The sequence below is a fragment of the Nerophis ophidion genome, linkage group LG10, assembly GCF_033978795.1.
Source record: "Nerophis ophidion isolate RoL-2023_Sa linkage group LG10, RoL_Noph_v1.0, whole genome shotgun sequence".
NCBI classification, from domain to species: Eukaryota; Metazoa; Chordata; class Actinopteri; order Syngnathiformes; family Syngnathidae; genus Nerophis; species Nerophis ophidion.
In genome coordinates, this window is record NC_084620.1 from 55,013,395 (window position 1) to 55,026,766 (window position 13,372).

Consider the following 13,372-nt stretch of genomic DNA (forward strand, 5'->3'; position numbering starts at 1 on the left):
GCACAACAACTAGCACAGCTTCCTCCGCCATGTGCTCCGCCCCACCCGCCTCCTCCTCTTGTAGTCGTGCTGCGGCCAACGGTGAAACTTTGAAAGCCTCCCAGTCGTCCACAAGCGCGACGTTTGTGTTGTAAACTAACTTCTCCGAGGAACCCAGCATGTGAAAGACCCAGGGAGTAAAGCAGTTTTGCCGAATTATGACTTTTACTTCATAGCGCGGTGAGTAAGTAGTCCCTTTTTTCAACTCTTTGTCGTGATTTTTTTTATGGCATTAAATCAGACAACGGCCTTCAACAAAGTGCTCCAACGGGGTCCTAAAACTTGATTAAGTATCTCATAACAATCCTAGAGGGTGTGTTTTTTTGTAAAAACTGTTGATATTGTCCATGAAGCAACGACGTATTTTAAAACGGGGTTGATGTTGAGTGACGTCACGGTACAAGGTTTTGTTATGCTAGAGGTGATGACGTCATGTTGCGATAGTTGCCTTAAGCTCAAGGTAATGTAAACACGTTTACTGCGAGCTTAACTTTTTTAAACTACTGTCAACAAACGCTTAAAACAAGTGAAGTAAAGTCCAAATACTAAATTAACCACGCAAAAGTACATTTTTTGTGCTATTAAGCTCCAATACCCGCCAAAAAACAAATTAGCAGCTTCTGTGTTCCAGGTGGTCCACTCCAGCTTTGTCGTCGTCATACACTTGGTAAGTTGTCTTCACCCTTATTTTAAATTATTTTTATTATTGCTCATACTTATAACTTTATTATTATTATTATTATTTTTATACTTCTCTAATAGACAGCTATATGCTTTGCAGTCTTAAAGGCCTACTGAAATGAGATTTTCTTATTTAAACGGGGATAGCAGGTCCATTCTATGTGTCATACTTGATCATTTCACCATATTTTTGCTGAACATCCACGATAAAGTTCGCAACTTTTGGTCGCTAATAAAAAAGTTTTGCCTGTACCGGAAGTAGCAGACGATGTGGGCGTGACGTCACAGGTTGTGGAGCTCCTCACATCTGAACATTGTTTACAATCATGGCCACCAGCAGCGAGAGCGATTCGGACCGAGAAAGCGACGAGTTCCCCATGAATTTGAGCGAGGATGAAATATTCGTGGATGAGGAAAGTGAGAGTGAAGGACTAGGGAAAAAAAAGAAAAGGCGACGGCTCCAGTGCGAGCGTTTCAGATGTATTCAAACATTTACTAGGACAATTCTGGAAAATCCCTTATCTGCTTAATGTTTTAATAGTGTTTTAGTGCGATTCTAAAGTCATACCTGAAAGTCAGATGGCTGCGGTGAACGCCAGTGTCTCTGAGAGAAGCCGAGGAGCCAAGATCACAGCGGCATTTTTGAGCTGCAGGAGTAGGTCGTATGATTCACTGAAGTCTCCGGTAAGAGCCGACTTAATATCACAATTTTCCCATCCAAAAACTTGCTGGTTGACGTAGAGAAACATGTCCGCTTGACCGCTCTGTGTTAAAGCTTCACAACAAACAAAGAAACGCCGGCTGTGTTTCGGTTGCTAAAGGCACCGTTCACAGCTATAAGTTGTCTCTTTTCATCGCATAATTCCACAGTATTCTGGACATCTGTGTTGCTGAATCGTTTGCAATTTGTTCAATTAATAATGGAGACGTCAAAGAAGTGAAGTGAATTTTGTGAAGTGAATTATATTTATATAGCGCTTTTCTCTAGTGACTTAAAGCGCTTTACATAGTGAAACCCAATATCTAAGTTACATTTAAACCAGTGTGGGTGACACTGGGAGCAGGTGGGTAAAGTGTCTTGCCCAAGGACACAACGGCAGTGACTAGGATGGCGGAAGCAGGAATCGAACCTGCAACCCTCAAGTTGCTGGCATGGCCGCTCTACCAACCGAGCTATGCCGAAGAAAGATGTAGGTGGGACGCGGTGTATTGCAGCTGCCTTTAGCAACACAAACACAGCCGGTGTTTCCTTGTTTACATTCCCGAAGGTGAAGCTTTACTATGGAACAGAGCGGTCAAGCGAACATGGTTCCCCGCCACATGTCAACCGGCAGGTTTCAGTGAGAAAACGGTGGTAATAAGTCGGCTCTTACCATAGACATGAGCGGAGATCTTGCGTCGCTCCTCCTGCGCCTATCAAAGAGGCAGCTGCGGACTCTCTTGCCTCCTCTCACCGGTTGCTCCTGACCGTCTCATGCTTCCACTTTGGAGGAAGAATCGGCTGCCTTCGCCCCGTCGAGAAACGTGGCTTCCCTCGGAGACACTGGAGGTCACCACACCCGTGGCCACACCCCCTCCGACTTTCAGGTTGTACAGTTACGACCATATGATCTCACTAAAACACTATTTTGTAGTCCTTCACTCTCACTTTCCTCATCCACAAATCTTTCATCCTCGCTCAAATTAATGGGGAAATCCTCACTTTCTTGGTCCGAATCGCTCTCGCTGCTGGTGGCCATGATTGTAAACAATGTGCTCCACAAACCGTGATGTCACGCGCACATAACTTTTTCATCTAATTGTATAGTTTTTTTTCTATTTCCGCAGCCATACACCCTGCAGTCTTAAATAACGTGGTATGTGAAACATGGTAACTGTTAGCATATTTAAGTTAGCATGCCAACGTTGAAGTGCTGCTAGCTATTTGTGCTAATTTTGCCACCATTTGCCCTTAAGTCATAGAACTTGGTATGTGACACTTGTTAACTGCTAGCATGTTTATATTAGCATACTTACATAAACATAACTTTTTAGCCAAAATATGTTTTGTTTTTTTCCCCATATAGCCTGGTATGTGACACATGCTAAATGATGGCATGCTAATATTAGCATGATAACATTTTGTGCTAAATTTGCACCCGTTTTCTCCGTCTAATTCCCTTAGAGTCCTATAACTTGGTTATGTGTCACAAGCTAACTATTATCACGTTCATGTTAGCGTGCAAGCATGCTAACATTAGCATGCAAACGATAGCATGCTAGCAAAGCTCACTTTTTCTTAACTTTTACATCTAATTGGACGGGGGTTTTTTCTATTTCCGCAGCAATGCAACTTAGAGTCTTATAACTCTTACAAGAAACATGCTAACTGTTATCATGCTAATGTTAGCACTAATGCTAAATGTTAGCAATTTTATGTAAGCATGCTACTATTTTAGGCTAGCTCGGTAGCTCATTTTGGACCGTCACAACATCTTCAAAATACGGCGGCTTCAGGCGATCCCCGGCCAGCGGTCTGGGGCACAGATAGCGGCAGCCCCAGGGAATGTTCTAGTTCAGGGGTCACCAACCTTTTTGGAACCAAGAGCTACTTCTTGGGTACTGATTAATGCGGAGGGCTACCAGTTTGATACACACTTAAATAAATTGCCAAAAATAGCCAATTTGCTCAATTTACCTTTAATAAATAAATCTATATATATCTAAAAAAGGGGTATTTCCATCTTTCATTCCGTGTACATTTTTTTTTCCTTTTACGGAAGGTTTTTTGTAGAGAATAAATGATGAAAAAAAACACTTAATTGAACGGTTTAAAAGAGGAGAAAACACAAAAAAAGAAAAAAAAAATTGAAACATAGTTTATCTTCATTTTCGACTCTTTAAAATTCAAAATTCAACCAAAAAAAAAGAAGAGAAAAACTAGCTAATTCGAATCTTTTTGAAAAAATAAAAAAAATAATTTATGGAACATCATTACTAATTTTTCCTGATTAAGATTAATTTTAGAATTTTGATGACATGTTTTAAATAGGTTAAAATCCAATCTGCACTTTGTTAGAATATATAACAAATTGGACCAAGCTATATTTCTAACAAAAACAAATCATTATTTCTTTTAGATTTTCCAGAACAAAAATTTTAAAAGAAATTCAAAAGGCTTTGAAATAAGATTTAAATGTGATTCTACAGATTTTCTAGATTTGCCAGAATATTTTTTTTTGAAGTTTAATCATAATAAGTTTGAAGAAATATTTCACAAATATTCTTCATCGAAAAAACAGACGCTAAATTAAAGAATTAAATTAAAATGGATTTATTATTCTTTACAATAAAAATAAATACATTTACTTGAGCATTGATTTAAATTGTCAGGAAAGAAGAGGAAGGAATTTAAAAGGTAAAAAGGTATATGTGTTTGAAAATCCTAAAATCATTTTTAAGGTTGTATTTTTTCTCTAAAATGGTCTTTCTGAAAGTTATAAGAAGCAAAGTAAAAAAAATGAATGAATTCATTTAAACAAGTGAAGACCAAGTCTTTAAAATATTTTCTTGGATTTTCAAATTCTATTTGAGTTTTGTCTCTCTTAGAATTAAAAATGTCCAGCAAAGCGAGACCAGCTTGCTAGTAAATAAAATAAAATAAAATAAAATAGTTGCAGCTCACTGGTAAGTGCTGCTATTTGAGGTATTTTTAGAACAGGCCAGCGGGCGACTCATCTGGTCCTTACGGGTGACCTGGTGCCCGCGGGCACCGCGTTGGTGACCCCTGGTCTAGTTAATATCAGCATGCGCTCCTGCAGGTCCTGAGGATCGCCGCCATGGCTCGCGGCTGCGTCTGCTGCGTCAAGTACATGCTCTTCCTCTTCAACCTTCTCTTTTGGGTAAGAACCGCACTCTCCGGGAATCGAACCTTGTCCCCCTCAGCGGGAAGTGACTGGGCGGTGTGTGTGTGTGTGTGTGTGTGTGTGTGTGTGTGTGTGTGTGTGTGTGTGTGTGTGTGTGTTTACAGCTGAGCGGGTGCGGCCTGCTGGGCGTGGGCGTGTGGTTGTCGGTGTCCCAGGGCAGCTTCGCCACGCTGTCGCCTTCCTTCCCGGCGCTGTCCGCCGCCAACCTGGTTGTCACCCTGGGCACCGTCGTCATGGTGACGGGCTTCTTGGGATGCCTGGGCTCCATCAAGGAGAACAAGTGCCTGCTGCTGAGCGTGAGTCCATCACATTACCCAGCATATTATTATATATTACTATAATATTAATAAGAGGGGGTTGAATTTGTAGATTTAACTGTATATTTATCATAAATTATATTTAATTGATTTAAAGCACTTTGGGCTAAAAATTAATAATATAATATAGCTTTATAATTCTACTTATTGTATTTGGGTTCCTACAAGTAATTATGTACGCTTCTGTTATGGATTTTTTGGTGTCAAAAATATATGAATCTAAGAAAGTTAGTTCAATGTGTTATTGAATGTAATTATTCCTTAATTAAAAACTATTATAAAGTACAATTTTAAATGGTAACTATGCTGAAGTTGAACTGAAATGCTGACAGAATGTAGTATGAATGTAAGAATAGTTTGAAATTCCAGGAAAATTGGAATGTGTTTTTTTTTAACTTGGGAAAGTGTTTGAATGTCCAGGATGAGTGGAATACTTTGAAGGTGGAATGGTTTGAATCGGTTGAAAAATTTGGAAATGGTGAAAATTTGAAAAATGGCCAATGCATTTTGAATGGGGAAAATGTCACTAAAACTGGGATTTTTTTTTAGGAAATCCGGGAAATATTTTTGTAATTGTTGGAGTGAACACAATTCCTAATAAGGCTGATTATTATGAAGTTGAAAAGGTTTAAATATAAAAAAAAAAGTCCCATTAATTTCAATGGGAATTTCATAAAAATTTGGGAATTTCCAGGAAAAGAGGGAATTTTTGGGAAAATGGTAAAAAAAAAACTTAAATGGTGTTGGAATTTTTCTAAGCGGTCAAAAAATGTTGAAGTAGTAACATTTTTAATTATGAAATGGTATGACGGAATTTCGCGAAAACTATCTTTTTTTGTCCTGATTAAGAGGAATGTTTTGACGGTGGAACGGTTGAAGTGGGTTGAAAAATGTGGAAAGAGTAGTCGACAGAAAAAAGGGTGGGAGTAGGGTTTGAAAAATGGGAATTGTGGGAATTCCCGGAATTTTTCTTTTTTAGTTGGAAAAATAATAGTTTAAATGTCCAGGATGAGTGGAATATGTTGAAGGTGGAATGGTTTGAATCGGTTGAAAAATGTGGAAATGGTGGAAGTTTGAATAATGCCCAAATGCAATTTGAATAGGGAAAATTTCCCTAAAACCTGGGAATTTTTTAGGAAATCCCGGAAATATTTTTAGAATTGCTGGAGAGCACACAATTCCTAAACAGGTTGAATGTTTTGAAGTTGAAACGGTTTAAATTATTTTAAAAAATTGTGCCATTCATTTCAATAGGGATTTCATAAAAAAAGAATTGGGAATTTTGGGAAAAGAGGGAATATTTGGGAAAATGGTAAAAAAAAAAACTTGAATAGTGTTGGAATTTTTCAAAACGGTCAAGAACTTTTTGAAGTAGTTACATTTTTAATTGAGAAATGGTATGATGGAAATCCTGGAATTTCGGGAAAACCTGGAATTTTTCCAGTTAAAAGAAACAACTTTGTTTTAAGAGATTAAGAGGAATGATTTGACGGTGGAAAGATTAAGGTGGGTTGAAAAATGTGGCAGAAAAAGGGGTGGAAATAAGCTTTGAAAAAATGGGAATTGTGAGAATTCCTGCAATTTTTGGGAATTTTGAAAAATGATAGTTTGAATGTCCAGGATGAGTGGAATGGTTTGAATCAGTTTAAAAATGTGGAAATGGTCGAAGTTTGAAAAATGGCCAATGCATTTTGAATGGGAATAAATGTCCTGGAATTCTGGGAAATCTGGGAATTTTTTTGGAATTTGCCAAGGGAAAGCCCGCGATTCCTGAATAGGCTGAACAGTTTGAAGTTGGAACGGTTTGAATCTGATGAAAAATGTGGAAGGTAGAGCGCGCCAAAATCTGTAGAAGAAGAATAATAAATACCGTATTTCCTTGAATTGCCACCAGGGCGCTAATTAATTTAAAATCTCTTCTCACTCCGGCGCTTACCAAAGGCATGCGGTAAATTTAGGCCTGTGCTTATAAATTTGAGTGTGATGTAAGGATACCATCATGAAAAGCACATTTAATCAAAAAAACGTTATTATAGTCTTACCTTTACTTATAAATGAAGCTCATGCGCAGCTCCTTCTGATCAAAAGCATCGATAACTTGTTTATCGAAGTCTTCCTTATCTTCAGTTTTAAAAGTCTCTCTATCTCGATGGAGATCTTCCTTTATTACCTCCTGCTTCGATTGAAAGTCCAGTTTAGAAAACTGTTTTATTTTAGATATGTAATCCTTGTTAAAAGTGCAAGCAAGAGGAAAAAATAAACCATCGCTGCTCACTCTTGCTGCTTGTTGTCACTTCTTCTGCAGCCGAGTAGTCGCAAGAAGGATCTCTAGCGCCCTCTACCACCAGCAGGCGGGAGTCATTTAATGACTCATATTTGACACACGCAGCTACGGTATATTAATAAAACATAGCTGCTTACTGTTCTTTTTAGCATATTCAATAGCCTGGAGCTTAAATCCTACTGAATAGCTCTTAATCTTCTTCCCTTTATGCGATTTCAAATGATTGAAATCAGCCTCCTCCATTTTGAAAATGATGACAGGTGAAGTGTCACTCGTGACGTGACGAGTTTGACCCGGTGGAAATTCTAGACATATGCTAAATATTTAGCGAAACGAGTTTAATAAAAAATAATATTTTGCGAAACTAGTCTGACCCGGCGTTAATCCTGAGCTAATGTTAAGCATGCGCTAATTATTTTGCGAAACGAGTTTGACTCGGCAGTAATTCTAGACAGGCGCATACTATATACCCCGCGGCAATTCAAGGAAATACCGTTGATTAATTTTGGTGTAGAAAATCATGTGTGAATGTTTTGGAGCATTCACACAATATTTTAAACTATTTCTTTAATGACCAATTTTATATTTTGCATTTTTTCACACCTAAAAATATATTTACAATTTCTTCCTCCAGTTCTTCATTGTTCTGTTGATCATCCTCCTGGCCGAGCTCATCCTCCTCATCCTCTTCTTCGTCTACACCGACAAGGTAGCTAGCGCTCGTTTGGCGGAGTGCACTTGAACGCAACGCGAAATTTAACAGTCCCTCCTCGTGTCCTGGCAGGTGAGCGACAACGCCAGGCGGGACCTGAAGGACGGGCTGGTTCTTTACAACACGGACAACAACGCCGGGCTGAGGGACGCTTGGAATACTATACAGGAGGAGGTAGGAGTCCGATACTAGGAGTATCCCGATCTGATAGTGATATCAATCTGATATCAGTAAAAAAACAACAATCTAGTTTTGAATGAAACCATATTGAGATGAAAGAAAAATGACCAAAATAAGTTGCACTCTGAGTAAATAGTCTATAGAAAAGTGTTATATAAATGTAATACATTATTAGTAGTATTATTATTAAGTCATTTACAAACGGTAAACAAGGCCACAATAGAGCTAGCAGCTACACAACAGATAAGCACGCAATAGCACGTGAGCTAGACATATGTAAGGAGTGTCCCGGATTGAACAATGTTGCCATCTAAAACCAGATTTCTGACTCCAAGGCGTGCTGTAAAACTACATTTAATGTTCAGAAAATACAAAACTAGAGTGCACGGATTAAAAAAAAAAAACTAGTGTAGCAAGGAAATGCACTGGAAACAGGGAAAGCTAAGCATGAAAAAGCAATCACAGACCAACATGAAACAATGTTCCACACTAAGCCCTCTGATTAGTGATCAGGCAAGTATCCTCAATCACCAATCAGAGGCAGGTGTTCTAAATCAGCACTCCCAGCAACGATGAAACCAAAGGAGGAACGCGGAGCCGAAACAGAAATAAACACGAGCAAGTTAAAGCTGTCAAGAGCGATCATGACACAATTGCCAGTAGAATAGAAATTACTTCATTGATCCCTATGGGAAATTCAGCACCACGGTTCGCTCACAATAAACAATAAACACTTAGGTATTTTTTTACATGTGAGTAATATAAATACAGTCTATTATACAGCATTATTCACATGTGAATAATATAAATACAGTCTATTATACAGCATTCACATGTGAATAACATAAATAAAGTCTATTATACACTATTATTCACATGTGAATAATATAAATAGTCTATTATACAGCGTTATACACATGTGAATAATATAAATAGTCTATTATACAGCATTATTCACATGGGAATAATATAAATACAGTATATACAGCGTTATACACATGTGAATAATATAAATACAGTCTATTATACAGCGTAATACACATGTGAATAACATAAATACAGTCTATTATACAGCATTATTCACATGTGAATAATATAAATACAGTCTATTAAACAGCTTTATTCACATGGGAATAATATAAATACAGTCTATTATACAGCATTATTCACATGTAAATAATATAATTTATTATACTGCATTATTTAAATGTGAATAACATAAAAATATATAAATATCAAATAATTGTAGTTTTTAGTTACACATACAAAGTACACAGTAACAAACTTGTCTGCGTCATGAGCTCAACTTAATTGTGGCCGCTGATAAAACATTACTACTCCAGCTTAAAGACAGCAAAAGTTGATTTCTGACAGTTATTAAAAAATGGTCTGTATTTAATGTGTGTAGCACATTGCTAAAGCTGAAATTACTACTCGAAGCACTTTACATTATACATGACATTCACCCATTCATATACACAATTCACACACGTGAATAATACATGTTTTTCCATACCTACCATTGTTCTCTATATGTATTTCCCCTGATCAAACCTTTCTGAATGCCACACTACAAAGTATTACAAGTAGTTATGAACCCTACTAATAACTTATCAGTCGATACTTAAGTTCCAATGTCGGCAGTGGAAAAGTTCTCGGTTAGGACGCCGCTCCCAGTCTGTGGAACGCTCCCTGACCACCTGAGGGCACCACAGACTGTGGATGCTTTTAAAAAAGGCTTTAAAACCCTTCTTTTTAAAAAAGCCTTTTTATAGATATATGCATACTAGTTCTAGCTTTTTGGCTGTTATAGTTTTTATTTTTCTTATCTTTTTATGTATTTTAATACACTGTTGCACTTTGATGTTCTTTGCTCAATGTAAAGTGCTTGTTTTTTTTACAGATAAAATCTATTTTTATTATTAGGTATAGAGCAAATAATAAAGCTGTGGTGTGTTGACAGTGGCACTGCTGTGGCGTGATGAACTACAACGACTGGTACGCGGCCCTGCAGGTCAGCGTGGTCCCTGACACCTGCTGTCAGACCATCCATGCAGGGTGTGGCCGCAACGCTTCCAACACCTTCTGGACACGGGTTAGTACACAGCCAGTCAGGTGCCTCAAGTAGGCCATCGGGTTGTACTAGTATAGTACCACAATACTAATGAATCATATTCAGTACTATACCGCCTCTAAAAAGTACCGATCCTCCAAGCCCCCGCCTCCCGTCTTCGGCACGTTTTGTCATTGCTGGTTTCACAAGCGGGGGAGCATGTTCGGCAGCGCGCGCACACAGAGTACTTACAAGCAGACACAGCGTGTAGACAGAAAAGGGAGAATGGACGCATTTTGGTGTAAAAAGTATAGATGAAGTTGAAGTTATAACACTGAAACACCCTCAGGAAGAGATGCTTTAAGACATGGCTAACTAGTTTGCGACGAATGCCCATCTGGAATATTTTTAGCTACTTCTAAATCACTAATCCTTGTCTCCATGGCAACAAAAAAAGTAAGTTTCTTACAAGTACTATTATCACTGGAGGACGAGGAATAGCTAAACATGCTTCACTACACACTGTAGGAGGATATAATAGCCCACCGGTGTCACAATGTAAACAAATGCCATGGGTGGATCTACACCTGACATCCACTGTAATGACATCAAGTCAGGGGGATATCCAGTCGATACTACTATGATTACATCGAGAATTTTTTCGTTTTAAATTTTCTTTTATTATGCTTATAAATTCCGGAAATATGGCGACTTGTCCAGGGTGTACCCTGCCTTCCGCCCGATTGTAGCTGAGATAGGCGCCAGCGCCCCCCGCGACCCCGAAAGGGAATAAGCGGTAGAAAATGGATGGATGGATGGATGTCCCTGCACACATGAGGACTTTGAATATGACCAATGTATGATCCGGCAACTACTTGGTATCATATTGATACCCAAATGTGTGGTATCATCCAAAACTAATAATAGTATTAGTGATTTATTACATTTTAACAGAAGTGTAAATAAAACATGTTAAAACAGAAAATAAGCAGATGTTAACAGAAAATTATTAATAATTAATTTTCTACATAATAGGTAGATAAATGACATGTTATTGCATACGTCAGCAGACTAATTAGGAGTCTTTGTTTGTTTATGTACTACTAAAAGACAAGTTGTCTGGAAGGTTCACTATTTTATTTAAGGACTAAATTACAATAATAAACATGTTTAATGTACCCTAATATATTTTCTTAAAATAAAGACAATAATGCCATTTTTTGTGGTCCCCTTTATTTAGAAAAGCATCGCAATGCATTTTGGTACCGGTACCAAAATATAGGTATCGGGATGATTGTGTATGTGCGCGCGTGTAAATAGATAGAATTGTATTGATTCCTTCAGGAAAATAAATAAATATATATATATATATATATATATATATATATATATATATATATATATATATATATATGTATATGTGTATATACTGTATATATATAATGTGTGTGTGTGTGTACATATATCTATGCGTACTTATCAATCAATGTTTACTTATATAGCCCTAAATCACTAGTGTCTCAAAGGGCTGCACAAACCACAACGCAAACTATATATATATATATATACACACACACACATATGTGTGTATGTGTGCATATATATGTATATATTTCTCTATACATCAATTAATTTATATATATATATACATACATATACTGTATGTATGTATGGATATATATGTATATATACGTGTATATACTGTATATGTATGTATATATATATATACATGTGTGTATACATATATGTATGTGTATATACTGTATATATATATAATGTCTGTGTGTGTACATATATGTATGTATATATGTATGCGTACATATGTGTGTATATATGTGTGTATATATATGTATATATATACATATATCAATTTATTTATGTATATATATACATATACTGTATGTATGTATGGATATGTATGTATATATACACGTGTATATACTGTATATATATACATGTGTGTGTGTATACATATATGTATGTGTATATATGTGTGTATGTGTAAATATATGTATATATTTCTATATGTATATATATACATATATGTATGAATGTGTGTGTGTGTACACACATATATATATATATATATATATATATATATATATATATACTGTATATATATTTATATATGTGTATGTATGTATGTATGTATGTATGTATATATATATATATATATATATACACATACATAACGTTGATATAAAGTTTTCTTTTTACCGTGTTTAAAGCATTTATTCTTAAATTAAAAACCCTGTTTTTTATGGCAAAAAATTAAAACATGCAATGTTTCAAAGTGGAACATTTGACGTGAAGTAATTGGAGCCTTAAATAGGTCAATAATTTATAACAACATTGATTTTGAATTATTTTTTGAGCAATGACAACTTCAAATAAAAAACAAGCTTTGTCTTATTAGTGTCAATATGCTCTTTTACTACACTTTTTTGTTTCTTTGTCATAGTATTTTTTTAGAATGTTCCGTGGGCCCCTACAAAATTAGCGGCTGGCTGCAAATGGCAATTGGGCCCCACTTTGGACACCTCTGATATAGAGGATCTTTGACTGTTTTTTTTCTTGCAGAACTGTAAGTCCTTCATAACACATTAGAGCTCTCCTGTTACTTTATTCATAACTGCCATGTAGTGAAGATATGAGCAGAGTATGTGAAGATGACTGGAATAGTGTGTGTGTGTGACCATGCAACATCATGGCAGGGCTGCTACGAGAAGGTGGAAGAGTGGCTGGATGACAACAAGCACCTGCTGGGAACCATCGCCATGTGTGTGCTGGTCATCCAGGTGAGCACGCCTCACGTCGACACCTTGCCGCCGTGATGGCGTTTTAACCACCTGTGTCCCTGCACAGCTCCTGGGGATGGCCTTCTCCATGACGCTGTACCAACAGATCCACCGCGCAGCCAAGAAGTACGAAGCCTGACGAGGTTCCTGCGCTCATTTCACACACTTAAACCCTGGTACATTTCAAATATATACACTTAAAAATATGTTTGTTGAAAGTAATACAACATGCATACATTTACTGTTAGCGCTTGTAGAGTTTTTATACCAAAATGCTGTTTGTGTCCTGATATGTAGAGACCTCTCCAAACAGTCCTGTCCCTTTAATCGAGAGGGGCATATGTTGTATTAAAGCAGACACCTCTCCAAACAATCCTGTCCCTTTAATAAAAAAGTGAGTTAC

At 37.0% G+C, this 13,372-nt stretch overlaps 1 protein-coding gene across 6 annotated transcripts; it reads left to right on the plus strand.

Annotated features, from left to right (window-relative positions):
* The first annotated feature begins 18 nt into the window (after positions 1 to 18).
* Positions 19 to 13,342, plus strand: LOC133561021 (tetraspanin-9). Of its 6 annotated transcripts, none has more exons than XM_061914151.1 (10): positions 19 to 223; positions 671 to 706; positions 2,548 to 2,576; positions 4,521 to 4,601; positions 4,730 to 4,921; positions 7,861 to 7,935; positions 8,011 to 8,112; positions 10,082 to 10,213; positions 12,886 to 12,969; positions 13,037 to 13,342. In XM_061914151.1, exons 4-10 carry the CDS (start codon positions 4,539 to 4,541, stop codon positions 13,106 to 13,108), a joined length of 720 nt encoding a protein of 239 aa, XP_061770135.1. In that variant the 5' UTR covers positions 19 to 223; positions 671 to 706; positions 2,548 to 2,576; positions 4,521 to 4,538; the 3' UTR covers positions 13,109 to 13,342. The 6 variants fall into 6 exon arrangements, with proteins under 6 accessions (XP_061770135.1, XP_061770132.1, XP_061770131.1 ...); XM_061914148.1 differs by having other exon boundaries at positions 19 to 219; XM_061914147.1 differs by lacking the exon at positions 2,548 to 2,576 and having other exon boundaries at positions 20 to 223.
* The last annotated feature ends 30 nt before the right edge of the window (positions 13,343 to 13,372 follow it).

Coding starts and splice junctions, on each gene's coding strand:
- LOC133561021 (XM_061914151.1), top strand. CDS start 4,539: ATGGCTCGCGGCTGCGTCTGCTGCGTCAAGTACATGCTCTTCCTCTTC. Junction 4,602..4,729: donor TCTTCAACCTTCTCTTTTGG/GTAAGAACCGCA, acceptor GTGTGTTTACAG/CTGAGCGGGTGCGGCCTGCT. Junction 12,970..13,036: donor TGTGTGTGCTGGTCATCCAG/GTGAGCACGCCT, acceptor GTCCCTGCACAG/CTCCTGGGGATGGCCTTCTC.